This window comes from Streptopelia decaocto (assembly GCF_964273445.1).
Source record: "Streptopelia decaocto genome assembly, chromosome: 10".
Lineage (NCBI taxonomy): Eukaryota > Metazoa > Chordata > Aves > Columbiformes > Columbidae > Streptopelia > Streptopelia decaocto.
The window spans coordinates 2,041,577-2,068,346 of NC_138665.1; the positions used below are offsets into that span (position 1 = coordinate 2,041,577).

Sequence of the window (26,770 nt, forward strand, 5' to 3'; positions counted from 1 at the left end):
ACAAGCATTTTTACAAGGCAGAACTTAGGTTAAATGCATTACTTAAGAGTCATCCACGTGCATTAATGGACTGTTAGCAACACATGTTTCACCGGGGATATAAACATCAGAGGTGTTACCAGATCACTTTGTTAGTAACTCAAGAGGTTTTTCTAGGAGTAGGACTGACTTTTGAGTGAGGCCCCAAGTCATTCCCTCTTCAGGGAACTGGGTGGCTCTGGCCCATGTGGCCACCAAACTGCACAGTGTCCTTCCTGCTGCAACGGTGACAGCTTGGAGCTCCAAAGGGCAGAGAAACAGAGGAAGGATCCGGCCGGTGCTACCAAGGGAAGGCTGCTCCAGGGGTTGCAAAGAAAAAAGCACATCTGATATGCCCCCTCCACCCCCCATCTGCTAGAGGCATGGGAAGCTTACCTGGCGCTGCAGGCCCGGGGCTGGGCTGCTCATGGTCCCCAGGGCACCGGCCCTGGTCCAGCCGGGCCTCTCTGGACGAGCAGCAGTAGCGCAAGCTGCAGGTCCCACAGCACAGGGTGGCCTCCGGGCCATCGTAGCGCTCGGGGCACTGGAAGCCGCGGTGCCAGCGCTGCGGGCTGCCCGCCCAGCCGTGGCAGAACTCGCCCGCCTGCCCCGCGCTGCCCGGCACGGCCAGCAGCAGCGCCAGGGCACACAGAGCCCCCCGTGCCATGGTGGGGCACACAGACTCTCACCTCTTACCAACTTGGCCCACACTGCCCTTTTTTTGTCGCCCCTGCTTCTTATTTCAGAGGCACGGCACACAGCACCACAGCAGTTGCAGAGGTGATGCTCCCAACCCACCAGCTGCCCACCAAGGCACTGCCTGAGCTCCTCTTTCAGGAACTTTTATCCCTTGACCTGCCCCTAATCCCCTCTCTTTACAGCAACAAAGAAACACCCACTAATTAAAAACCATTTGCAGCTACTCCAGCTCCACCTTCCTCATTTCTCTCCTTCCTTCCCGCAGGGAGCAGCGGCTGGTTCCTGCTGGAGGTGACACATCTCATACTGGTGCTTGGGCTTTTGGACTGGACCTGGGGACAACACGTGATGACAAGTGAGAAATGAAATTTCCAGAGCAGAAGGAAAACACAAGGATAACCAGCTTCTAGTGGGCTCTAAAGTGTAACTTGTACAAACTAGTATAGAGGTAATTTTTGCCTTGTTTAGCATGGATAATGCATTACATAAATACAAAGAAGATTTTAATCTGCAAACATAGGGAAAAATAATTTTGAAAGCCGTAAGTTTGTCTAATTTCAGTCTCCCTTTTTGAAAACCTACAGGCTGAAAATTTTAAAGGGCCACTTCTTTCCCCAGACACAGTGTAATCCATTAATTTAAATGTGTGTTTCAGGGGACAAAATGGCTGTTTTAAGATCTCTAGAAGTCTCATCTGCATAGGAAAATCCTACAGTGTTACGAAGACCCCATAGCAGCGTAGGACTGGTAGCGACCTCTTCATTTTTGAGCTAATAATTAAACCAGACTATTCATGGTCTTAGTCCCCTTGCAGGTCTACCTACTTGCTCTGTCAACAGGATCCATGTCTGAAGCATGGTTAGCTTGTGCATAACTGCAGCGAGGAAGAAAATTATTGCTAATTGAGCACTTTGGAAAGCATGGACTTAAAACAGTATCTGTTGGACCCATATCCTGGTAATGAGTAGCACTATTTGCAGCTTGCTTGAAGACTCCAACCTGTATTATTTAATGCACGCAAAAGCCAGTTCCCACACAATTTTTAGGAGTGTTGCCACTGATCGTACATGGAGGCTGTTCAGCAATGCAGGCTTTTAGAAATATTTGCACAGGGTTATCTCCCTTCTGATGATTTCTTGTTTTAATATTAGATAGCAGCTTGCGTGTTGATGCTTTATTAACTATTTAATAGGTTCAGTTGAATCGTATTTCAGTCTGTCATCAGCGCTCGTCACCTTTGCCGCTCAGTCACCTTCCATGACTGAGCCCATTTTTTAATGGGCTTTTTGGCAAACACGGTTAAAGAGATCCCTGCATTCAGAAATGGTAAATGAAATCTCTGTTCAGAGGCCTTTCCAAATGCTGTGCAGCGCATTGAAATAGGCATTTGCCCTGCTCCGTTTCGGCTCTCCAAGTGTAAGGTTGGCTGACTGTGTAGCACCTAATCCTATAAATCCATGGGCACAATCTAGAAAATACTGAGCAGCCCCAACACCCTTGAAAAGACACTCAGATGGCTTGGGCTCTCAAAGCACTGAAGTGATACTTGAAACCCAAAGCTGTATTTGCCTTAAGGCAAATTCTAGTTTATTCACACTGTTTAACCTCTAGCACCATTAGGGCAGACTAAATACTAACTTATTATTTGTTGTTATGGAAAACAGCAGCCTCAGACAGGCTTCAAGCATGTGCTTAGTGCTTTGCAGATTCCATGAGAATAAAATGTACCTCAGTAAAGATAAGGGGATGCAATTATTTCCTCCCATCTTCCACTTTAAATGGGTAAAGACAACTGCTAAGTCAGGCATTCAAATGCTAAAAGTGCCTAAAGTTGATGGTTGCATTAACACTTTGAATGACGGCTGCTGTTCCATGATTTCCCCTGTCTGCACGTCCACGGTCTTTAACAACACAGTCATGTATTATTTTTGTCCTGCACAGGATTACACTGCCTTCCTCAGCAGGGATAAACTCCTGCAAACTAAATACCGAGTTCCTGCTCAGGGTCTGCATGTGTGTTTGTGTGTTCCAGGCATTTGTTTCCCCATTCAAAGTCTCTCATCTTCATTTAGTTGCAGGCTGCTCTTTGTCCTGATATCCACTTAACCGCTGAATGTAGTCACGGATTAAAATTGTATATGCTTGCATAACTTGTCACCCACTTGGAATTTGGTCAGGATAAAAGGGATACCTGGATGTATCAGGATGCTTGTTGTGAACTATGATGCTAAATCATGAGTAGGCTTCTAATTGCTTGGGATCCATCACTCTCAGCTTTCTTAGTCTTTCACCTGCCGGGGTGAAACTTTTCATGACTGTTCTTTGCCAGCTTTGGAGGAGTTTTAAACAAAAACAATCCAGCCTATTTTGCATGAGAGGACAGTGATGATGGTTTCCCATTATTAACAACAATCTTCTTACCTTTTCTGAGTATCCCTGCAGCCAAGACAGCTTGAGCTGTGAATTTACAAGTTACCATGGAAATAGCCCTTAGAGAGAAGTCTTTTTTTCTAGGTGAGGGTTGTTTCTCTTATTTAGAGAAATGCACGTTCCCCCTTCTGAGTTTTATGTGGACAGTGAGATGATTAAAAATTCCTGTTATTCTTGAAATAAATAACTTACGCTTTTTCTATGGATAAACAACATTTAATCCAATTCCTTGTATTCCTTAAACACGTGTTCATTAGAGCATAAGCAAAACAGCACTGGGTGCGCGGGGGATTCACTCCACCCAACACGCACACCTTTAAACAATAAGAAGTGTGCTTAAATACAGTAAGGTGTTACATATTCACAATGACCCCAGGAACGCCTATACATATTCATAACCTTTCCCCGCTTCTGATTAAAATGAGTCTCAGATAACCATTTCCATAGACCCTCCCCTGTTGCGCCTGCGCAGTGCCACTTGGTGAATTTGAGGAGGGGTCTTTGGGGGTCTTTGGATGAAGGCTCCTTCAGCTTCATCACAGTGAACTTTTTACCTTTGGCTCATTATGTTGAATTGACTGGGACCCAAGCTGCCAAGTTGAATGAAACCAGACTGGCGCCCCCTTTTGCTGTAAATCTTCGTTATCTTGTCTCCTCAAGTTTACAGCTAGGTGCAGTAAAACTTCTTATCTTGGCATTCAATGGGGTTCTGTTCTTCTTAACATAAAGCTCTAAACTAAGCATTTATTGTGTGGCTAAGCCTTAAAGTGTTAGTTCCTTAGCAGGCACCCATTATATGTTTAGTTAACCCTTAAAATGTTAGTTCCCTCTGTCAATATAACTTCATAAGTAAGTTTCATAACTTTTTACATAGAACTTAACCACCTTTTTCCAGGTTCAGAGCCCGTGCCTCATTTGATTATATCTGTAAACATTAAACATCTTAGCACGAATCACAACTGCATTTTTCACAGTTCCCCCGTTTTCTTTTTATCCTATTGATTCGTGCTTTGGCCTCAAAGTTAGCTAGTACTTGCCTAGCGGCGGCTAGGTCCAGTTTGGTGTTATCTTTTAAAATCATCAATTTATGCCCTGTTCCTTTTGTTGCCATTTCAGGATCTATAGGCATGGCTGAGATTTGCATGCCTTGGACTACTGAATGTATTAACCGAATAAAGCACGGGATCATCCATGGTACAAACAGTAAACCTAGAAATGCACATACTATCATGAACCCTATTTTCTTCCACCAGGCTTTCCCAAATAAGTTATCCCACCAATGGCTAGTAAGTATAGAATTCCATTTCTGTACTGGTACATGTGCAACTCGTTTTATCTCCTCTGATATTTTCATTATATCCCCATTATCATCTATTTCCAAACAACACTCAGAAGTATTCAATTTCCCACAGACGCCCCCCTCTTCAGCTAAAAGATAATCTAAGGCTACCTGATTTTGGTACACCGCAGCCCTGGTCTGAGACAATTATCTTGCTATAAGATTCAGTGCCTCAGCTGTCCGGTTGCTTATTATTTCAACCACTGCTTGCAACCGGATAATTCGGTTTAGCATATATATTGGGGTACGGTATCCCCAGCTTCCGTCTTGGGCCCAGGTGGCTGGATCACAATATTCAATTATCCTTTTCGCAGGCCATTCATCATCTTTCCAAAGTTGCGTTCCTCCTATGGGGACATTTACTAAACCCCCATTCTCTCTGTTTAAAGTTTCGTACAGAGGTTTCCCCAGATGACTCCCTTTTTCCTTTGGTAAAAGGAAAAAATACTGGTTGAATTATCCCTATTGTACAGGACCCTCTCCACCTAGACATTAACTCATTATAAGCTCTATTCCCACATATCCAAAAGAATGCATCAGGGGCTTTCCATGGTTCATTTATATCGGTAGAGCCAGGATTCTGCCAATATCTCCTTAAATCCCCAATTTCCTCAAAGGGGTTTTCTTTGCTTTGATTCTTCCAGCATATCGTTTCATTTCCCAGGCTACAATTTCGAGACCAATATCCATTATGTAGACCTGGCCACCAAGTGGGAGGAATAGAAGTATTTGATGAATTTGCCCGCAACACTAACTTACAAGGGGTTTGTCCAACGTATTCAGTAAAATCTCGTTTACCATCATCCCTTAATATGCATGTCTGCCCTATTATTAAGTGACTTAATACCCATCCTTCTGGTCTTTTTCTCGAGTTATATGAGTTCTGTTCCATACCAGTAATCCTTCTGGGCTTACACTCTCTCCTCTCCAAGGCCACTGTTCTGCCGTTTGAGACCCCCCACATATCCAGCATGATGTAACATTTAATTCCCGGGCTATCTTTTCCATAAGGTCTATAAACAGGTTTTTCCCTACTGTTGGTAATTGTAATCCCTTGTCTTTTTGCCTGATTTCTTCATACCAATCACTGCTTTTCTGTACCACTTTCTGTTTCTCTTGCCTTCTTTTCAATTCCTGAGTAGCACTCTTAACTAACTCCTCCTTATACTGATCTGCAGGAGACAGAGCCTACACCGAGTCCACCTTTCCTTAGATTAGTTGCTACCCATAACTTCTGCCCTTGGATTTCACATTTTTGCAATTTTGTTCTATCATAACATCCAGAATTAACATGAGTGTGATAATTGAGAACATATTGTGTCAGTCGTCCTATTCTCACGCGCTCATAGCACTTGGTACAGGGGTTGGCCAGGCTAAGTTGGGAACAATAAGTCACCACTCCTAGCAAGAGGATCAGGTCCAGGTTTCTACACCCTCTGCCTCTCTGGCCTACCAGGTTGCAGCTGGCAGCCGAGTTCATCATCTTCTCGGCAGCAAGGGTAGTGTCCCCGCCTTTCCTATTTTTGCCGTTAGGTGATGACTTTTTATCATATTCCAAACTCTTGGCCTTCACTTCCCAGGAGCAACAGGACAACACAAAATTTGATTTCTCTTTGTACACTCTATTCTTCCTATCACTGGTGGACTCTCTAAATTCCCATTCACCCCTTTAGTAAATACCTCCCATCATTCTATTATTTTTGTATTCTTCCAGTGACTGTTAGATGGTTAGATTCTCAACCTAGCTTTGGTTTCCTTATCCTCTATTCTTAAATGCTTATTACACAATCCTGTTGGTAATTTCCCTTCGTGGATATGCTTATACCACAGTTCATTACAACCTAAACATCAAATACAGATAAGAGAATTACATATACAACTTAGCTCAACATGCTTAACTATTAAAATATTCTGATTTTCATTTATACTGGACATTCATATGAACAATACTGATAGTAGTTACATCACCGATCCCGTGTTAATTTCAATTTCAATTCCCCCGGTCCTTAAGTTACTTTCCAGGTTCTTTCTTCTGTCAGGGGTCCTTTAACTCGAGAGGTGTGTGTCCATCCTTTCTCTGCAGTCCGAACCACTGTTTCTGTAGTTAACAAAACAAGAAAAGGCCCCTCCCATCGTGGAGCTAGAGCATCTTCTTTCCAGGTTTTAATTAGTACTTTATCCCCAGGTTGTATTTTATGAATCTGCAAAAGACTTCACATACGCATAAATAAAATGTGGCCCTCTATCAGAGGATATAATAGCTGGAACTCCAAACCTTGGTGTTATTTCATGTATCAATGTTCTAGTCACCTCCTAAACTTTTGCTGTCCTGGTAGGGAATGCTTCTGGCCAACCTGAAAAAGTATCAGTTAATACCAACAAATATCGGTACCCCCCTTTTCCTGGAAGTTCTGAAAACTCAATTTGCCATTGTGGTCCAGGCCCATTCCCCTTCCCCATTTGACCCATTTCTAGCTTGGGCATATTTTTGGGATTAGTCTGGAGACAAAGATCACACTGCTGTCACCTGTCTTACAGTGATATACAAATTTCTAGCTCCTGTTTCCCTAATCAAATGTTTGCATAGTGGTTCTATTCCCCAAAATCCTTTCTTATGTTCTTCCCTTACTAAAGGCCAAACTACATGAAAGGGGACAATAAGTTTTCCCTGAGGGGTGTGAACCCACCCTTCCTTATTATATTATTCCTCTAAATCTATGATGAGTTTCAATTCTTTTTAGTATACTCTAACTTACCTTTTAAAAAGACCTGTCCCCCAAGGACTAGAGCACTTTCTGTTTTTACCTTTTGCTTAGCCATTTGTTTTGCCTCTCTGTCCGCCAGCCTTTTCTGATTCCGAGCTCACTTTCTGGTGTGCCCTATTATGCATGATTGCCATTTTCTTAGGAAGTTGAACTGCTTCCGATAGTTTCAACATCTCCTCTGCACGTTTGATATGTTTGCCTTGAGAGTTCAAAAGTCCCTTTTCTTTCCAAATTGCTCTGTGCACATGCACAACCCTCATGGTTAGCCGCTTCCGTCCATAAACCAGTTTTCAGAGTTTTCAATAGGAATGTCTTTTAAATCTGGTCAATTGGATTACGTTGCTTTGATGATCTCCAGGCAGTCATGATGAACTGGTTCTCCAAATTTACCACTGAGGAAAGAAGCTGGGTTGACAATGTTAGTGACGATAATTTCTACACCATCTTGTTAGACACTGTGTGGGACACTAGCACAGTCATTTTCTGACCCATGGTAAGTCTCCAGGCCTCCTGTATATTCAGTACCACTGCAGCAACTGCCCGCAGGCATCCAGGCCACCCCTTTGCAGTTGCGTCTAACTGTTTGGAGAAATAGGCCACTGCTCGTTGATATGGGCCAAGGTCCTGTGCCAATATACCCAATGCTATTCCCTGTTTCTCATGAAAGAATAGGAAAAATGGTTTACTCACATCTTGGAGTCCTAGAGCAGGGGCTGACATCACAGCCTTTTTAAGTTCCTTAGAGGCTCGTGTGGCTTCCTTATCCCATTGCAGGTGTTTCTGGTCCATAGGGTCCAGGTCACGCACGTCTCCTTGGTTCTAGTAGCGATTAAAAATGTCATCCACATATTGTAGCATCTGTCTCTCATCAGACGAGGCTTCCCAGGATTCAGCATCTTTAGCAAGCTGATTTCCAAATATTGTCGGGCTATTCTTGAATCTTTGTGGCAACACCATCCATGTGAGCTGGGTTTTACATTTATTTTTATGGTTCTCTCATTCAAATGCAAATATTGTCTGGCTAGCTTCATGGAGAGGGAGGCAAAAGAAAGCATCTTTTAAATCTAAAACGATAAACCAAGTCAAATTAGGTGTTAATACTCTCAGAAGGGTGTATGGGTCTGCTACCACTGGGTAGAGGTCCTCAGCTATTTTTTTATAGCTCATAAGTCCTGAACCACCTAATATGACCTATCTAGCTTGCGGACAGGCAACATAGGGGTGTTGTAATTGGACTCACACTCCTTTAATACTCTATTTGCAGGAATTTCTCTATTACTGGCCGAATTCCTACTTCTGAACCTGGGTCAGAAGATGTATATCTAAGGGGAAATACGCGTGCTCTGTACGCGTTACACGCAACAAAGCAGCCCAGCAGGAACGGGCCAGGCGGCGACTGCCCCCCCCCGCTTCATCCCCCGCGGCTGGCGAGCCCGGAGGAGAGGAGCTGCAGCTCCAGCTCCAGCCCCCGCCGCTCTCCCCCCCTTTTTTTTCACCACTTTAGCAGGCACTCAGCTTTTCACCTTTTTTTTTTTCCTTCTTCTCGCCGCAGCTTATCAAGGGGAAGCTGCCGGGCACAGGCTTAGGCTCCTCTTGCCCTTTTTCTCTCTTCATTTAATTCCTGCGACTATAAACTTTATATGCAATTTCAATTAGCTGAGCAATAGTTGCATCCCTCAGCTCCTACCTTTTGTAATTTCTTACAGATGTCAATAAACAGCATATTAAGCATCAATCCCTTACATTAATTTTAGATCCAAATCAGTCTATCCACAGAACAACACGAACTGCAATACACCTAACTCAGAATTTCACATTCAAATCACTTCCCCCACTAATTTACTCTCACGTGTACAGATGCATCTTAAGGGGGAGCAAGGTGGTACTTTAATAATGGAACCGGTTCTCATTTTGTAATTATCTCCCCAAACAAATTCTTTTGGTACCAAATCTAAACATACTAACTAGAATACTGAGCTCAGACACGCAAACCAAATACCAAGTTCAAATATGCGAACAGATCACAATTACACTTCTTCAAAACAATATCTCAATTTTAGCATTGCACCTTTGAACCGCTCACTGCTCAGCCAGGTGGAGGCACCGCTGGGTCTCCCTGACAAAACAGGTCAGCGGGCGCTGGAGCCCCATGGGCACTCACCACCCCCGCCACAGGAAGCTGGACCGGGCAAGGCTTTTATCACTGTCTCACCTGGGACGCTACAACTGCCATCCCCAAACCAGGACCCCCCCATCTGGTGCGCATACAAAAGAGCCAAACCCAGCACACCGAGATGAGACACAGCCTATCACAGAGCCGTGCAAGTCCAGATGCCAGAACAAAGCCAGCATGCCAGAAACAAAAGCAATGGCTATCACACACAAAACCCCATCACCACATTCACACAGTCAAGAGCCAAATTGCTCATCGTCACAAAATGTACATTTTGGGTCAATCTGTGATCTTACTATACCATACAACAGGCAAAGACTTACGAAACTGCAACGCATTCAAAAAGATACCCACAAAGAAAAAAAAGCTAGTACTAAAAGGCATCTTGCAGTCTGTTCTGCAAGTTTTTCTGTGATTCATTTGTTATCAGCTAATTCTCTCTCCGCTTGCTGAAGTTCAACCCATTCTGCTTGTAAATCTGTCTACAGTGATTTAATGATCTCTTGCTCAGTTTGCTTGTCTTTCGGGGCAGCTATCAATGCTGCTTCCAAAACAGCAGAAATCTCAAATCTGCTTTGTTTTGCCAAGTCCCTTATTTGCTCAGTTACAATATCTGGAGACGACCAATGTCTAGAAGCCCACCTAAGACCCTCAGGACTCTGGCAAACCTTATAATCTTTCAGCAAACTCAGTATCAGGGAGCAGTCCAGGCCTGGCTTGACCCAGGATGCCATGACCTACTGCCGGAGAACACAGCACAGACCGATCCATCCTCCTTTAGACCCTCTGGCTCCTATTCCCCCCCCAAACCGCTTCTCACAGAATATCCCACTTCTGACACCAAATAAACTGTCCCGTCCCAACAGATGGGATGAGGGACGAGTTAACGCTTTGTTTCTCCTTATCTCTTTGAGTTTTTCTAGTTTCTTTTCTTATATCTCCCCAGGATTTTGTTACAAACTGGGGGGTCCACTCCTTGAGTCCATTTATCCTTTGCTTTTCCTTGGGTGAACTTCTCTTCATCCCAGAATTCAAGCATGATCCCCCCCCCCGAAGGGACTGTTGGGGGGTCCAAAACTCTAACATGACCCACCCCCCCCACCAAGGGACTGTCAGGGGGGGTACCTCCGGCAGGTCGCTCCCCTTCGACCTCTTGTGGGAACCTCAGACCCACGAAACCTGGCTCACAATGTAGGGCTCAAACCCACAACACAGGGAGAGTGCTTCACTCACTTTGTCCCTTCAGTTGCCAAGCCCCTCGCGGGGTGTTGGAACTGCACTTAGAAGGACTTCGCACTCGCTTCGCAACCAGATCGCGTCTCAAACAACACCAGTCACACAATCACATTACCCGACCTGATGGTACTTACAGTCCATTTTTCCCATCAGGATCTACCCGACCCGGCGGTACTTACAGTCCACTTTTCCCGTCGGGACCTTCGTGCACTCTGGATTACAGGTAAACTGCAGCATTCAGGGGGAGTGAGCTCAATTCTTCTCAATTCTTTTGCTTATGCTTTAATTTTGAATAACGTTGGTAGCTCTCCGTACACCCGAGTCCAAGGGCCACTATTAAAGTGGGGCGCCTCCCTTGAACCTGAGGTAACACAGAACTATCCAAGGTTATCACGTCGGGGTCACCAATTGAAATAAATAACTTACGCTTTTTCTATGGATAAACAACATTTAATCCAATTCCTTGTATTCCTTAAACACGTGTTCATTAGAGCATAAGCAAAACAGCGCTGGGTGCGCGGGGGATTCACTCCACCCAACACGCACACCTTTAAACAATAAGAAGTGTGCTTAAATACAGTAAGGTGTTACATATTCACAATGACCCCAGGAACGCCTATACATATTCATAACCTTTCCCCGCTTCTGATTAAAATGAGTCTCAGATAACCATTTCCATAGACCCTCCCCTGTTGCGCCTGCGCAGTGCCACTTGGTGAATTTGAGGAGGGGTCTTTGGGGGTCTTTGGATGAAGGCTCCTTCAGCTTCATCACAGTGAACTTTTTACCTTTGGCTCATTATGTTGAATTGACTGGGACCCAAGCTGCCAAGTTGAATGAAACCAGACTGGCGCCCCCTTTTGCTGTAAATCTTCGTTATCTTGTCTCCTCAAGTTTACAGCTAGGTGCAGTAAAACTTCTTATCTTGGCATTCAATGGGGTTCTGTTCTTCTTAACATAAAGCTCTAAACTAAGCATTTATTGTGTGGCTAAGCCTTAAAGTGTTAGTTCCTTAGCAGGCACCCATTATATGTTTAGTTAACCCTTAAAATGTTAGTTCCCTCTGTCAATATAACTTCATAAGTAAGTTTCATAACTTTTTACATAGAACTTAACCACCTTTTTCCAGGTTCAGAGCCCGTGCCTCATTTGATTATATCTGTAAACATTAAACATCTTAGCACGAATCACAACTGCATTTTTCACATTCTCAAGAGAAAGCATGAACTGGAACCTTCGCGATTTGCAGTTGCTTTGCCTTCCCTGCAGTACCGTTGTTCAGTATCGGTATTTTACAGTCTTCTATAATATTAATGATTGGACTCTGCCACCAGATTTCATGTACATTCCTGTCATGTCTTAACGCCAAGTGAATATTAAATACAGGACAAGAAACAAGGGAAGAACTAACTCCTCTCTGCTAACAGGAGCCTGCAGCCCTCTAAGTGCTGATCAATCCTCTCCCGATGCTGCTTCCCTCTGCCATGGGGTCGGTCAGGACCGGGCTGGGTGCTGACACTGGCCAGGCCTGGCCCTAAATAAAATACAGGGAAATATGGGACGCACACTGAGAAGGCCCTGCAGTAACTTAGTTGTTTGTGTTTCATGAGTATGGTAAATACTGCCCTTGAGAATTACACTAATCCCCTATGGTAGCTAGCCAGCCACTCCACATATTTTATTTTTACCATGCTTTGTGGGTATCCTGAATGCCACCTGCCTCCAGCTGTTTGCTGCAAGGCAGGGAGACCCTCATTGTTCCTCTGAATGTTTCAACAGGTGAGCGTGGAGCACGGATGTCTGGTGCTGGCCAGAGAGCCTCGGAGAATGAAGGTTCCTGCTTTAATCACTGAATATACAGCAACCTCCATCTCCCGGATCTCCCCGCTGCCTTTACGCATGTTGAAAGATGAAGACAAGAGGGAAGGAGCTAGCTGAGTGTGAATGTCCAATTGAGAGGGGCTCAACGGTGAAGAAAGAGAGAATCAAACCTAAGCAAGGAAACAAGGAACAACCCTGGGGTGGCAGAGGGCAGGGAACCAGAGTTGGGAGGCGGAATCGTGATGTGAATGAGGAGCCTGGTGGGGAATTCTGGGTCATGACGTGTCCAAGGGGAAAGCTGCTCTGGAGAGCTGGGGGCTGCTTGCGCTTTCACAAGGGGAACACTGGCTGAGCATCGTGGAGTTCAGCGTAAGCTAGAAAGCAATTCCTACCCAAGGTGGCTGCTTTAGAGGGATTTTAGGGGTTTCTGTGCTTCTGCCTGGCTCTCTCCATGCAGGTCTAGTCCCACAAAGGCTGAGGTGTTTAAGGGAATGGGGAGGCTGCGGCTGACAGGGCAGAAGAATCACTGTAGGACCAGGGCTCAAGACTGATGATTGTGATTTAGAGGGATGAGGTGAAGGAGCCTGCTGACTGGCGGCAAAGACGTGCCAGGAGAGTGTTGCTGGGGGATTTCTGAGCCCAAACCGTGAGCCTCATGGACTGGAGAAGCAGAAGCGATGCTGGGTCATAGCGCTGAGCAGGTCTGGTCTCACGAAGCTGTTGAGGCCTGATTCTCTGCTCACACCAGGATAATGCAGCCGCGAGGAGCAGCTCCTGGCACATAGGCTGGTGCTGGGCACGGTGAATCCCAAAGAGCAGTTTCCTCATTCTGGCTCTGTATAATGCACACAGGTAGCTCCCTACAGCGACTGCTTGCTAACTGAAGATCTGGCCTTTAGCAAAAGTCCCTTTATTAGTTATTATGGCAATATTGCTTTATTATGGTATAATTAAAGGAAGTGGAGAATGCAGGAAAATCGAAGGCAGTAATTCAGGACAGAGCCAGGAGGCCCATGTGCCAAGATGATGGACAAGCGCACATTATCTCTGCGTGTCCTTACTGGAGGATGATCAGTGGAGGGATGTCACCCCTGAACCAGGGGACATGCAGGGGATATGTACGTAGCGAAGCCCATGTGCTGCCACTGGAATGAGGAAACTACAGGAGAAGCTAATAATGAGTGTTTAATACAATGAGCTTATAATAATGAGTGTTTAGCACAATGAACTAATAAGAAGTGTTTAATAATGAGCTAATAATAATGAGTGTTTAATACAATGAAGAAGAGAAAGCTGCAGTATCAACTGTTCCCTGAAGGTACAGATTTAAACCTGGTGTCCAGTTTTCATTTGTGATATGGTACCAAGGTTTCCTCATGTTATTGAGGAAAAAGCTCTGTAATGTAGGCGTGCATGACTTTATCTGTTCTGTAAATGCTTTGTCCAGGCTTTAGGTGAAAACAGAGTAGAGAATCAGGAACATTAATACCTCTAAAAATATACCCTGCCTCGGCAGAGGAAAACTAGCAGACCTGTGAGCTTAGTTTAAAAAGGGGCACAGTCTCTGCAGGTTTTATATAGAAACAATTAGTGCCTACGAGAAGCCTGTTGGTTGGCTATAGTGCTGTGTGCTCATGTGAGTTGTGTCAAAAAAGAACAAAAATATACAACAAACATGTTAGCACTCTGCTTTGAGAGGTGCATGGAAAAGAAAACACCTCTGGTTTTGATCCATATCAGGGGTGTCAAACTCGTTTTCACTGGGGGCCACATCAGCCTCACGGTTGCCTTCAAAGAGCTGAATGGAATTTTAGGACTGTACAACTATAACACCCTGATCTATACGTACAGTTAAAATAGTTGTTGTGTATACCTAATATAACCCCATGTGATCTAATGACTTGCCTAGTCCCAAAAATCTAAATGGATAAATATATCTGAATGTATTTTACATTCTCATTTTCTAGATTGATATTTCTTTAAGAACAAAAGCAAGAAATATTAAAACCAGTTCACCCCCCTCAGCAAACAGAATGAGACAGAGGTGGCTCCCATCAGTGGATTTAACACCATTATTCCTTTTTGGGGGGCATTATTTTTTTGACTGAACCAGCAATTTCCAACAGACTTCAGTAAAAATTCAGGTCCTAAATGTTCCTTGAGTTAGACTTTGATAGCCCCTTCACTCCTGGTGATTTTCCTTCTCCCAACGGCATGTCTGTTTTCTCCTTCCTGAAGAGCCAGCCTCATTTCTGCACTTCCCTACCACAAGGCTTTTGAGCAAGTAAATTAAGTGTTCACGTGCTCCCTGCTGGGCCGTCCCCTCTGGAATGAGCCCCCTCTTCATGTCAGCAAAAAGCTGGACAGACCGTAGCCCTCCTAACCTAAAAAGACAAACCACCTCTTGAGAAGCGGTTCCAGAAATGAGAATGGCAGAACCTGTTGAGATGCTGATTTACCGAGGTGTGCTTTGTGAATGTCCTGAATGCTCTTGATTGTTCATACACAATAGGCCTGATTTTCAAGAGGGGACGAGTCCTTGTAGCTTCACTGGGAGTGAGCAGGAGCGGCTGGAGCTCTGTCTGTGTCAAGATAAGGCCCAGGGTGCCGAACAATGGAACCTAAAAATCAAACATGGCAAGAGCTGAGCCAAACGTTCAGTGCCAGCTCAAATCACAATGTGTTTGGAGTTCAAACAAGTCTGGATTTTTTTTTTAATATAGTTAGTTGTAAGTTTTTCTTTCTTCTTTGAGATGTGTCTGCTTCAGAGTTTGAAGGATTAGAAGCCTGAAATGCTGGAAATCTCACAGGAAAAACTGCTTTTAAAATACCCAGCTCTGAACTGCATGAATATCTGACCCCTTGGGCTCTTATTATTTTCTGCTGAATTTTTCTGCAGTAGGCATTTTCTAGCTAAGCATAAAAGACTGCTATCAGAGGCTTTGTGTTCAGATCTGAAGTCACTGAGAAGTATCATGACAGCTGAATTGGGGGCTATTCCCAGGTGAAGTGCAGCATCTTGCCAGAAAACAAGGCTGGGGTGCAGCCCCTGCTCCTCGGTGGCCCTGCTGATCTGGGTCAGCCCCCCACATCTTATCCAAGTCCACCAGCAAACAGCCTGTGACCACGTGTTTCCCTCTGTCCAAAAGGTTCAAGTGGGGAAACATTAATTTGGTTAAAATTAAGAGGTGTGATTAGTAGGTCGAGAGAGGTTCTCCTGCCCCTCTGCTCTGCCCTGGTGAGACCACACCTGGAATCTTGTGTCCAGTTGTGGCCCCTCAGTTCCAGCAGGACAGGGAACTGCTGGAGAGAGTCCAGCGCAGCCACCAAGATGCTGAAGGGAGTGGAGCATCTCCCGTGTGAGGAAAGGCTGAGGGAGCTGGGGCTCTGGAGCTGGGGAAGAGGAGACTGAGGGGGGACTCGTTCCTGGGGATCAATATGGAAAGGGGGAGTGTCAGGAGGATGGAGCCAGGCTCTTCTGGGTGACAACCAGTGACAGGACAAGGGGCAATGGGTACAAACTGGAACACAGAAGGTTCCGCTTAAATTTGAGAAGAAACTTGTTCCCGGTGAGGGTGGCAGAGCCTGGCCCAGGCTGCCCAGGGAGGTTGTGGAGTCTCCTTCTGTGCAGACATTCCAACCCGCCTGGACACCTTCCTGTGTAACCTCATCTGGGTGTTCCTGCTCCATGGGGGGATTGCACTGGGTGAGCTTTCCAGGGCCCTTCCCACCCCTGACACTCTGGGATTCTGTGAAAATACGCCCTTTGCCGTGGATCACGTGCAGCACAGATGTGCTGGCAGCACAAGGAGACCCAGCTGTGGGGCACCCCAAGCCGTCTCCGCCGTGCCCAAAGGAGCAGAGATCAGCACTTGGCTGTTGGGAAAGCGCTTCAGATACCTGAGCTCCAGCTCCTACTCAAGAGCCTCTCCACCACCTTTTCTATAATAAACAGTGTTTTTTAACACCTATACCTTTCACTGCTGCTTCCCAGCTGCCTCCTGTTAGAGGCATTGAGCACAAACAGCAGTGACCTGTGCAGCACTGTGCAAGGGCTGGCGCTGAGGTGCCCTCAAGCTTTTCATCAGCTACAGGCGTCTCCAGTGGGGCCAGACAGTGGGTGGTGGTTGTGCCGAGCCCGGCACGGGGTGCTTTCCCCAGTAACCCATGGGCAGCTGCAGCTGGTGCTCCAGGAGCAAAATCAGTGACTAGGATACAGCCCGTTCGCACCTAAAAGGAAAACACTGCAGGATCCAGGCTTGGCACAAGAAAGTTCTCCAAGCCACAATGTTCCTGGAGTGACAGGAGCCACGTTAAAGGTCCCATGTGATGTCTGCCCATCTGCTGTGGAGGTGGTTTCTGGCAATCAGGGGAGGCCCAGAGAAGGAGCTCTGAGCGGAGTGTTACCAGGAAAGTCATAATTTTCAGAGAAGATGCTCCCATCGAAGGAGGTTGGGGCAGCGCAAGGAGTAGAAGACACGATACACACCCCCGGTTGCTCACAAACCCTAAACCCCCCATGCGGTCTCTGCTCCCGTCACCCCGGCCAGCGCTCCAGCCCAGCGGCAGCACAGGACGAGACACCACGGGGAAAGTTGGGCTCTGGGGCCGGTGCCTCCAACGACGGAGATTCTGCAGGTTCATTGAACGGTGCGGGGTTTGGCCAAGGGGTGTTGGGACCAGCGGCGCGCTGTGCTCTCCAAAGCAGCTCTTGTTGCCTCCTCCCACGGGAAAAAACACTTCACTTGAAAATAACCAAGAGATAGGAGAGTAGGGAAAAGGAAAAGATTAAATCAAGCATAAAACAAGCCAAGGAGAAAACCAAAGCACAAGCGAAACCCACTGTTGTCCAAAAATCTGAAGTTTATTCATTACAATTCAGTGAAAGGAACATTCATTGTAAAACACAATCAATACATTAAAAAGCTGAAAGGACGAGTAGCAGTGAGAGCAGAAAGAAATCAGGAAAAACCCCAAACTCCGTCAGGTTGGTCCCCGGGAGGAGCCGCCTCCGCTCCCGGCCCCGCGGAGCAGCCGCCGCAGCGCACGGCCCGGGGAGCGCGGCCCCTGGACACGGCCGGGAGAGGTTTCCTTTAGAACCCAGAGGCCTCTCTGGGTTTCATTCATCACTTCACCCAAGTGCCGCTTCGGGGTGACTCGATACGGCGAGAAGAGCAGGTGGCCCCGGCTGGAGAGGAGGGAGCCGCACAACCAGGGCAGAGGGAACGTGGAGTGCGGCACTGGGCCGAGCAACCCAGGAACGTTTGTCCTGTGACCTGCCCGTCCGGCCCCTGTGCTGGGAACAGGGCAAAGTCACTCAGGAAAAATTAAAAAGCACCATTAGGTGAAGGCTAATTAATTAGAAGACAAAAGAAAAACTAAACTACCTAGAGCCAAATGTCTCAGCAGCCATTGCCATCTCTGCTGGAACTGGCAGGGGGGCAAAGAAGAGTGAAAAATATTTGCTTTTGGCTGTAATCTTTTAGCTTTTCAGCATTTAATTTTCTTCCTGCACATCACTGTTTGACATTGTTCTCGTCTGCTCCGTTCAGCACCGCGGTTTGTGCAGAGAAGTTATTTCAGCCCTCACACCCCGCGCAGGTGACAAACTCCGCGGGGCCACCAGTCCTGCAGAGCCGAGCAAACCCAGCAGCGCGTTGTCTGCCCACATCCAACCAGAGCGGGAAGAGCCGCGTTACCTGGGCTGGGTCTCAGCTCTCCAGAGCTCTCCCTGCCCTTCTGACCCCCGGCTCGAGGCGGCGTCACCGCGGGAGGACGCGGGACCGATGCTGGCGATGCCGGCGGCACCGGAGCTGCCGCGGCCCCCGCCCGGCGCAGGAGGCAGAAGGCGGAAGCCCCGCGGAGCCTGCGCAGAGCCCGCGGTATTTACAGAGCGGCTCTCGGACCGGAGCCGGCGATGCTGCCCGTGCCAGGGTGAGCGCCGAGTGCCAGCCCGGCCGGGGAGCACCGCGGGGACAGAACGTCCATCCCCGCGTCACCAGCATCGCCGCGCACCCACCAACAGCGGCTCCAGCCCGGACTGCGGAAAAGCCTCAATTGGGATAAAATGATTACAGCCCCAGCTGAAATCTGTGGTTTTCTAGTTTAAAGACGGTCACAATTCCTTCAGGGAGAAATCACCGAACTCCACAAACTCAGATTAAAAACAAAGCTCAGAAAACAGACACAAAGTGACAGGGGAGCAACCGCGGGCGCTCGCGGTGCCTGCGCAGCGTGTGCCGGGCCGGTGCCGCTGCCGGCGCTGCCGGGGCCGGGGAGCAGGAGGCGCCGCGCAGAGCAGCCGGAGGTTCCCTCGCGCCGCACGGGCAGCGGCAGCAACACGGTAACGGCCTTTTCTCCATCGGAACGGGAACCACGGCGCTCGAAGAGACAACGCACACCAGTAAAACTAAAGTCCGTAACACTTCCCCGTGAATATAAAATGCAAAACTATACAAAAATAGATAAAATCCACCATTTTCTTATGTGTATAAAAACAAACAAATAAAACCCCCAAGGCCCCAAAATGCAATACAGAATTACTTGGTAGACTGACCCGAATGTCAGTGGTTTAAGCGCAGTTTAGCAGCCACAATTCATCCCTCTAAGGCAAGAGCTTCCCTGGAAGGGCCGTGTTCCGGAGAGCTCCTCGAGGGGAGCTTTTCCTCAATATCTTGGCAAGACGACCCGCTGTTCCTGCTCCTGGGAACTATTCTGGTTCAGAAACCGTTTTCATAGGAAGCCTCAACTACCCTCTCCAGCCTGAGCTCTCGGTAAGGCAGCATTGGACCGACAGCCCGATCCGGATCAGGAGCGGAGCAGCTGCTCCTGTTCATCCCGGGCAGACGGGTGTTGTAGGGAGAGCAGCACGTCAGGCGGCGAAATGCAATCGCTCTACGGCAGTGAGAACGTACAGGCTGGGTGAGCGCTGAAATGTCTGATTTCTTTGGGTTAATGGGGCCGAATGCGCCAATAATCCAGCAAATGGACTCCAAAAATGCTTTTAGAAAACTCACCTTAACCCAACAGATCTTTGCTTCATTTAGTTCACATCAATTTAAGAGGAGGAGCCTTTGGTCTAAAGTCAGATTACCAAGTCTTGGCTGTATTGCTTTCACACATTCAAGTCTAGAAGCGGTTTTCACTAAGCCCTCCCATGACGTACCTACACCCAAGAGAATTATTCCTAGAGACGCGCGTTTGCAACGGAACATTCATTGTAGCACCGAGACGCTTTCACAGCTCACCAGACTTTGCAAAGCTGCTCCACGTCTGAACAAAACGCTGCGCAAACCCCTTAACCCACGAGAGCCTTTGGGGACACACTAAAGTAAAACAGCGATTAAAAGCCAGCCCGGGGCTGCTCGGTCCGAGCAATTGCTGTGAGTGCCCGTCGGTGTGACAGCGGCCCCGATGGCACCAGCGGGTTCGCTGCGGGTTTGTGTTGTGAGGGGCGGCGAGACGTGAGGTGTGAGACCTGACCCTGAAGAGTCTCTTCTCAACAAGAAATATCAGAACCTCAGTTTGCTTGGGGGAAGAAAATAAACCCAGAGCAGCTCCTGGTGCCTGTAAACCCGGCGATGCCAGGGAGCTGTGACCGTTCCAGCCACAGCCGGGTCCACAGCTTGGGGGTGGGAGGGAACCCAAAATCATCACCGGTAACTGAATTAAAATCAGAACACAGAGCGGGGACAGGAGGAAGCAGCTTCGCAAGTCACAGACAGGGAGGTTTGGTTTAGAGACAAGTGTGTCTGAGATCCCGGAGGACACGGGAGACGTCTCGAGGACCAACAGCCTGAGACAGATGCTCCCAGGGGCTCGTACGAGCCCCTCAGACAAGTCCAAGAGGAAAATAAATCCAAAACCTGCAGCAACCTCCGGCTTTCTTGTTCCCTCCCGTCAGGAGGAAGAAGTTGTGAAGCCTAATTTAGGCTGCGTTACATCCTGTATTCCAATTAACAGAATACTTTCCTCAGATGAGTTGATGCAAAGAAAACAACAGTAAAATAATAATACAAAAACAACCCACAAAACTTCCTTTTGGTGAAAGTAACAGCATCCGCAGCCTCGCGGCTCCAGGCACGATGCACATTCAGCTTATTTCAAAGAGCTCGCCCGTGTCCCACGGCCCGGGAGAGGCGAGGAGCGCGGGACCAAACGGGACGGGCCCAGCGGGAATCGTGCTCCGGGAGGGCAGAGCGGGCAGAGAACGGACCCACACCTGGTTCCTAACGGTCCATCGACAGCACAGCTCTGTGAGCGCGGTATCTGTGAGCAAATTAACACGAGACCTGGAAAACGCTACCGGCACGCACACAGCAGCTCCTGCTTTCCTCTGGGGCAGGGAATAAATAATAAATAACGTTACTGCAAAGTTCCCCTTTCGGCTGAGCGGCCTCCCGTCCGCGCTCTGGAAACAGCCGCATCCTTCCTCCCAGCCGGCCACACCGAGACCGAGATGGAGACACTGCAAGTGAGTCTGAACCAGAACATTTCACTGAGAAGATGAAGAAAACACCCCAGTTTCTGTCCAAGGTTTCCCCAGCTCGCTCCCCCAGCCCCAGCCCTGCAGAAACGAACCCAAAGCTGCGGCGCTGGCCGTGGCTCCGGTCCCAGCGTTTCCTCCAGCAGCAGCACGAACGAGCCGGGGCTGCTGCTGCCCTCGGTGTCTGAGAGGCTGCGACTCGCGCTGAAAACCAGAAAGTGCCGCAGCATTAACGTGCGGATCCAAGGTGGCTCCGAACCCCCAGAGCACCCGCAGCAGCGAGACCCCGCACCAGAGCTGCAGGAGGAGCTCACCCTGACCAGCCAGCTCGAAACTCAGCTCACTCACCAACTGCTCCCTCATCTCTGTGTTCTCCCTCCCTGCCCTTTGCAGCCCTTTTCACACCATCCCCGAGCGGCTACTCGGCTTCGGTGACGCTCAGGGCCGCGCTCCAGCAGCCGGCGGGCAGCGCGGGGCCGGATCTGCCCTTCAGGGTCTCTCCGCAGCGCTCCGGGCCGTTCCCGGCGTCGGAGCCGCCGCTGGGGTGCTGGGGCACCCCCTGGGCGATGCCCACGGGTCGGCACTTGGCGCGTTTCTCCGGGGACAAAGCGAAGCCAAAGCTGGGGGGCAGCTCGGGCTCTGGCTCTCCCCGGGCTGACACGCGGGGCAGCTTTTTGGCGGTGACTTCTCCGTGGGACCTGCAGGAACCGGCCGCCTCCCGGGCCGGCCTCGTGTCGCTCCGCAGGGGCAAAGTGCAGGGCCTGGGCCGGTGCCGGCTCAGCTCCGGCTCTCGGGGCCGTGCGGCCGGAGTCTCTCCAGCGACGCTCCGGGAAGGGGACAGAAGGAGGGACGCGGTGCCCGGCTGCTCCGACGGCTCCCAGGCCCTTTCCCCCGCGGCGGCCGGAGCGAAACCCCAGGGCTCCATTTCCCCGGCAGCCGCGGCGGTGTCGAGCTGGAGCTGCTGCCAGCCCGGCCGGCCCAGCCCGCCCTCGGGAGCCGCCAGCTCGCCCTCCTCCTGGCTCCTGCTCCTCCTGGCTCCGCCGGCCTCCTGTTCGCCACCCTCCGGCTTCCACCAGAGCCGGCATGGCCCAGGGCCGCCCTTGGCAACCTGCGGGTCGGCCAGCTCGAGCTCCAGGCTCTCCGTGTCCAGCGAGCGGCTCCTCCGGCCCACGGAGAGCGGTGCCGGCAGCGAGGGGCTCAGCCCGTGCAGGCGCAGGTGCCGGGGCAGGCTGGCGACCCCCCAGGGGCAGCTCTGCAAGGAGCCCGGGGGGTACCCCGGGGACATTCTCTCGTCACATTCGGCCAACGACTCTTGCTGTCCGTAGCCGTCGTCAAAGTCCTCGGCGATGTCCTCGCCGGCGTTCATCTCGGGATGCCGCTCGCACTCCCCTTCTCCTTCCTGCTCCACGTCCACCACGTCGAAGGTGACCATGGTGGGGAGGGCGGGCAGGTTCTGGGTGAAGGAAGAGCCGGAGCTGGAGCTCCCCAGGCTTTCCGAGAGGCTGGAGAAGAGGGTCCCGCTGCTGTTGAACTGCACCAGCGCCTGCGAGAAGCTCACGGCGTGCTCGGGCTCGTGCTCGCTGCCCACCGGGGGCTGGGGGCTGGTGGCCCCCGCTCCGCCGCCGCGCTCCAGCTCTGCCAGTCTGTAGCCGGGGAACATCCCCGCTTTGGCTGGGGCTACCGAGCCCCCAAACAACCCACAGTCTGGGTCCAAATCGAACCCCCGGTTGTTCTTTGGGAGCTGAGTAAGGCAACTTCCTTGGGCTTTTTGGCTGTTGTAACAGTTCTCTGGACACAGAGTCCCTGGGAAATCCCTCCACTCGGGATTTTCAGCTCTGGCCACCGCAACCCCGCCGGCCACAGCCCTGCTTGGGCCGTGCGAGGCCGCCTGCTCGCTACCAAGGCCGCTCTGATTCTTGCCAACCGAGCCGGCAGCTCTAGTTCTACATTCAAGGCGCTGCTGCTCCCGGGGACACTTCTCCTTGCCGGGAACATCCAGCCGTTTCAGGAGCGGTTCCCGCTGCAGCTCCCAGAACAGCAGCTCTTTCTGAATGGCCGCCAGCCGCTCTTCCTCCGTCTCCATCAGCCCTCGCTTCTGGTCCATCAGCTGCATCAGGCTCTGCTCAGCAGGGAGGCACAAGTCCAAGAAGTAGCTGAAGAGCCCCGGCTGTGGGACTTTGCCCTCAAACAGGGATTCCTCCCCGTGACAGGGACTCAGCAGCGCGTCAAACTCATAAAGGGCATCCCCGCTGTAACTGTCTCTGGGCAGACGCTCCTTCTTGATCTCCCCGAGCCCGTCTCCAGCTTCGTCCTCCAGCCCCGGCGTGGTGGAGTCGTAATAACCCTCGTCGCTGTTGGGGGCGGACTCTTGCTGCTCGCTCTGCGGCGTCAGGAGCTCGACGCCGTCCATCGCGTCCCCCACGTAGGGCTGGGCCTGCGCCTCGCGCGAGCCCTGTGTCTCCAGACTGCTGCTGGACACCTGGGCCCCGTAGCTCCTGTCCCCCGCCGCGCTGCGGGGCCACATCTGCTGCAGGTACTCCTCCTCCGCCTCCTCGGGCACGGCCATCTCCTCCCCACCGCCCTGGTAGGTGACCAGGCAGGAGCTGCGTTTAGCGGCGTCTCTGCTGCGCTCCGCAGAGATGCTGCTCTCGGCGATGTCGGGCTCGGCGATGTCGTCTCCACAGCCCGTCAGGGAGTCGAAGCTCTTCAGGGACGCGGCGTCTCCTAAGATGAGGCTCAGCAGGTCCCCGGAGTGCAGGCAGGGAGGGTCGATGTCCGTGGAGTCGGGGTGAGAGGCCAGCAGCACATCCCCACAGCCAAACTCTGCGCAGACACCGGCGTCAGCCTCTGATTTCGTACCCAGAACGTCCCTGCTCCCCGGCGTCGCCACCGCGTCGCCTCAGAGCCGCCGTCAGCAGCCGGGACGCAGCCGGGCTCGGCAGCCTCGGCGCAGCCGGCAGCGCTGCCCCCCGAGCGCTCGCCCCCCGAGCTCCCCGGGCCGGCCGCGGCCAGGGGGACGGGTCCCAGCGCCCGGCCCTGCGCGGCCCCTCGGCTCTCCCCTCCCGCACCGGGAGCTTTGCCGGCCTCCTCCGAACCGCCGCTCCACTCGGGCGCCTCGGCTTTCTCACACTCAGCGACCTTGCTCTTCCGGTGACGCCGGATGCTGTTCAAAAACCCTTTCAGGCCTTTCTTGGGTCTGGCAAAGGAGGACTTGTCCCCGTTGGGCTTTTTCTCGCAGCCCTCGGCACTCCCGCCTGGAGAGCTGTCCCAAGGGCCAAGATCAACCCCGGCGCTGGCGTCGAGGGCCAGGTGAGCGCTTTGGGAGCTCGGCAAAGGGCAGGGACGCGAGTCCCCGCTCCCCTCCGAAGGGCTCTCCGGCTGCGCCCCGTCGCAGGCAGCACCGCTGAGCCCGTCGTGGGTCTGACATTTGCTGAGGCCCTTTTTCGAGGCCACTTTCCCCTGGCCTTTGCTTCTGCCTCCAAAGAAACTGGGCAGCGTGCAGATGCTCCTCTTCCCTCCAAACAGTTTGAAAGCTGTTTTCTTCAGCTTGCCGGGGGGCGGCTGAGGCTGCTGCGGCTCCGCAGCCACCACGGAGGCATCGCCCCGCTCGGGCGGCCGGTCCCCGGGCTCCTCCCGCCGCTGCTCCCGTCCTTCCCGCTGCCCGCAGACCAGCGACTGCGACCCGCTCCGGGCGGGCTCCTCCGCGCAGCCCGTTTCCATGGCAGCGGGTCGGTTTGGGTGCAGCTAGCTGGAAACCATGACTTTGGTAGCGGAGTCCACTCCTGGGTGCAGCGCTCGACGCATCACAGCTGATCTAAAGCAAAGAGAAAGGGACAGAGGTGAGGAGGCGGCAGCAGACGGTGCAAAGACAGAGGCGCAGAACTTTGTGAACAGCTGGAACTGGAGCTACAAAAACCTCCAACAGCCACCTGGATCTTCCAGTCTGTAAAGCCGTGCACAAAACCTCGTGGTGTTTAAATTTACCCGTGTGCAAGTGCAGGAAAACCAGGCGTCTCCATTGCGCAGCATCCCCGCTGCCCCAGGACGGGCGGCTCTGACCCCTGAGCCACCCGCTCCAGCCCCTTCGCCTTCCCGGCCTTTTTGACGCGGGGGGGTCGGGTTCGGTCACCGGGCGCCTCTGAATGGGGACACACGGGCTGCTCCGTCCCCACCTGCCCCTTCACATCAGCAGCTGGGGCACAGCTGGCGGGGAAACCTCCTGCCCACCCCCCAGCCCGGCTGCCCCAGCTCTGCCCAGGAGCCCCAGATGCCTCCAGAGCCTCCCTGGAGCCTCTGCAGAGATCACAGAACCCTGAACGTCCCGAGCTGGGCCCCACAAGGCCCATCGAGCGCAGCTCCTGTCCCGCCAGCACAGCCCCGAGTTCACTCCAGTCTGAGCGCCGGCTCCAAATGCCGCTCGACCACCGAGAGCCGGTCAGACGGGCTGGAGGACAAACCACCCGCGGTGTGTGCACAGGGCTGGGCAGAAAGCAGAGGGGAATGAACAGAAACACCATTTCAACAGTTCCATTGGGAAACCCTTTCGCTCCGGCTCCACGTCAGCCCGGCCCCAGCACCCGCTGCTGGACCCGCTCGGCTGCTCAGGGGCGCTCAGGACACAAACCGCTGTCAGTAAATCACGAAAAGGGGTTTGATAGAACAAAACACGCGAGGCCGCAGGAACAGGCGGCGTTCGGTTCCCTGCGCCCGGTGTCCCGGGCCGGCCGGGGCCGATCTCGGGGTTCGGCCGGTTCGGGCCCCGCAGCCGGGACGAGCGGCCGGGCCGGGGCAGGAGGGGCCGGGACCCCCCGGAGGCTCCATCGCCCGGACGCTCCCGAGCGGGGCCCAGCGGGGCCGGAGCTCGGACCGACCCCCGCCCCTCCCGCCGTTCGCCGTTCCCCGCCGGGCTCGCCCGGCTCCGGAGAAGCCGCCGCGGCCCCGCAGCGCTCCCGGCCGGCCGGGCGGGGGAAGGCCGGGCCGCGGCCGAAACCCGGGGAAGGCGGCGCCGCCGCCCCGGCCGGCAGCACAGGCGGGGCCGGGCCCGCTCGCCGGCCGCAGGGCAGCCGCCCCCGGCCCCGCTTCCCCGGCGCCCGCTCCCCAGCCCTTACCGGCTGCGCGGGGCGGCGGCTCCGGAGGCGGCGGGAGCGGGTCCGGCCCGGCCCGCCCGGGCCAGCCCAGGAACGGGCGAGTGGCCGCGGGGGCAGCGGGTCCGCCCGGCGCGCGGGAGGGGCGGGGCCGAGGGGCCGACGGGGCGGGGCCTTGTTGGGGGCTCAGTACGGAGGGGGCGTGGCCGCGGCGGCGCGGGAGCGGTGACGTCACGCAGGGGGGTGCGGCGCGCGCGGGGCCACGGGTGACATTGGGACACGGACCGCGTGACGCTGCACGGGGGGGGCGGACACGCGGGGGTGGCCCCTGTGGTCTTTTTACTGGGGCTGCGGCACGAAGCGGTGACAATGGCGACGTGCGGGGCCTGGAGGTGACAACGGCTTTTCGTCAGCAGCGCCCGGCGCTGGCACCTTCACCCCGTGTGCCCCTGGGACGGCCGGTGCCCAGCCCCCTGCGCTCTGCTGTCTGCTCACTCGGTAGAAAAACAGGGGGGGAAACAGAGACATCTTGATAACTGCTGGGGGGGGCGCGGTGAACGGTGCTGCAGAGCAGTGGGTCTGTGTCCCCCAGCGGTGCCGCCCGGTCCCCGCGTCCATCGCCGTGGGGTGACACTGGGGCTGCTGGTGCTGAGCGCTCAGGGCACCGAGGGAGCCGGGACAGATGCACGAAGCTCCGGCTCGTCGGCGCGTTCCCCCCGC

At 52.1% G+C, this 26,770-nt stretch overlaps 1 protein-coding gene across 1 annotated transcript; it reads right to left on the reverse strand.

Moving 5' to 3' along the window:
• Positions 1-17,331: 17,331 nt before the first annotated feature.
• Positions 17,332-26,182, reverse strand: LOC309444131 (APC membrane recruitment protein 1-like). Its single transcript, XM_082061711.1, is given in 3 exon segments — positions 17,332-23,865; positions 23,871-24,780; positions 26,075-26,182. Coding segments are annotated over 2 exon segments (3,297 nt in total). The 5' UTR covers positions 24,687-24,780; positions 26,075-26,182; the 3' UTR covers positions 17,332-21,384.
• Between the last annotated feature and the right edge of the window lie 588 nt (positions 26,183-26,770).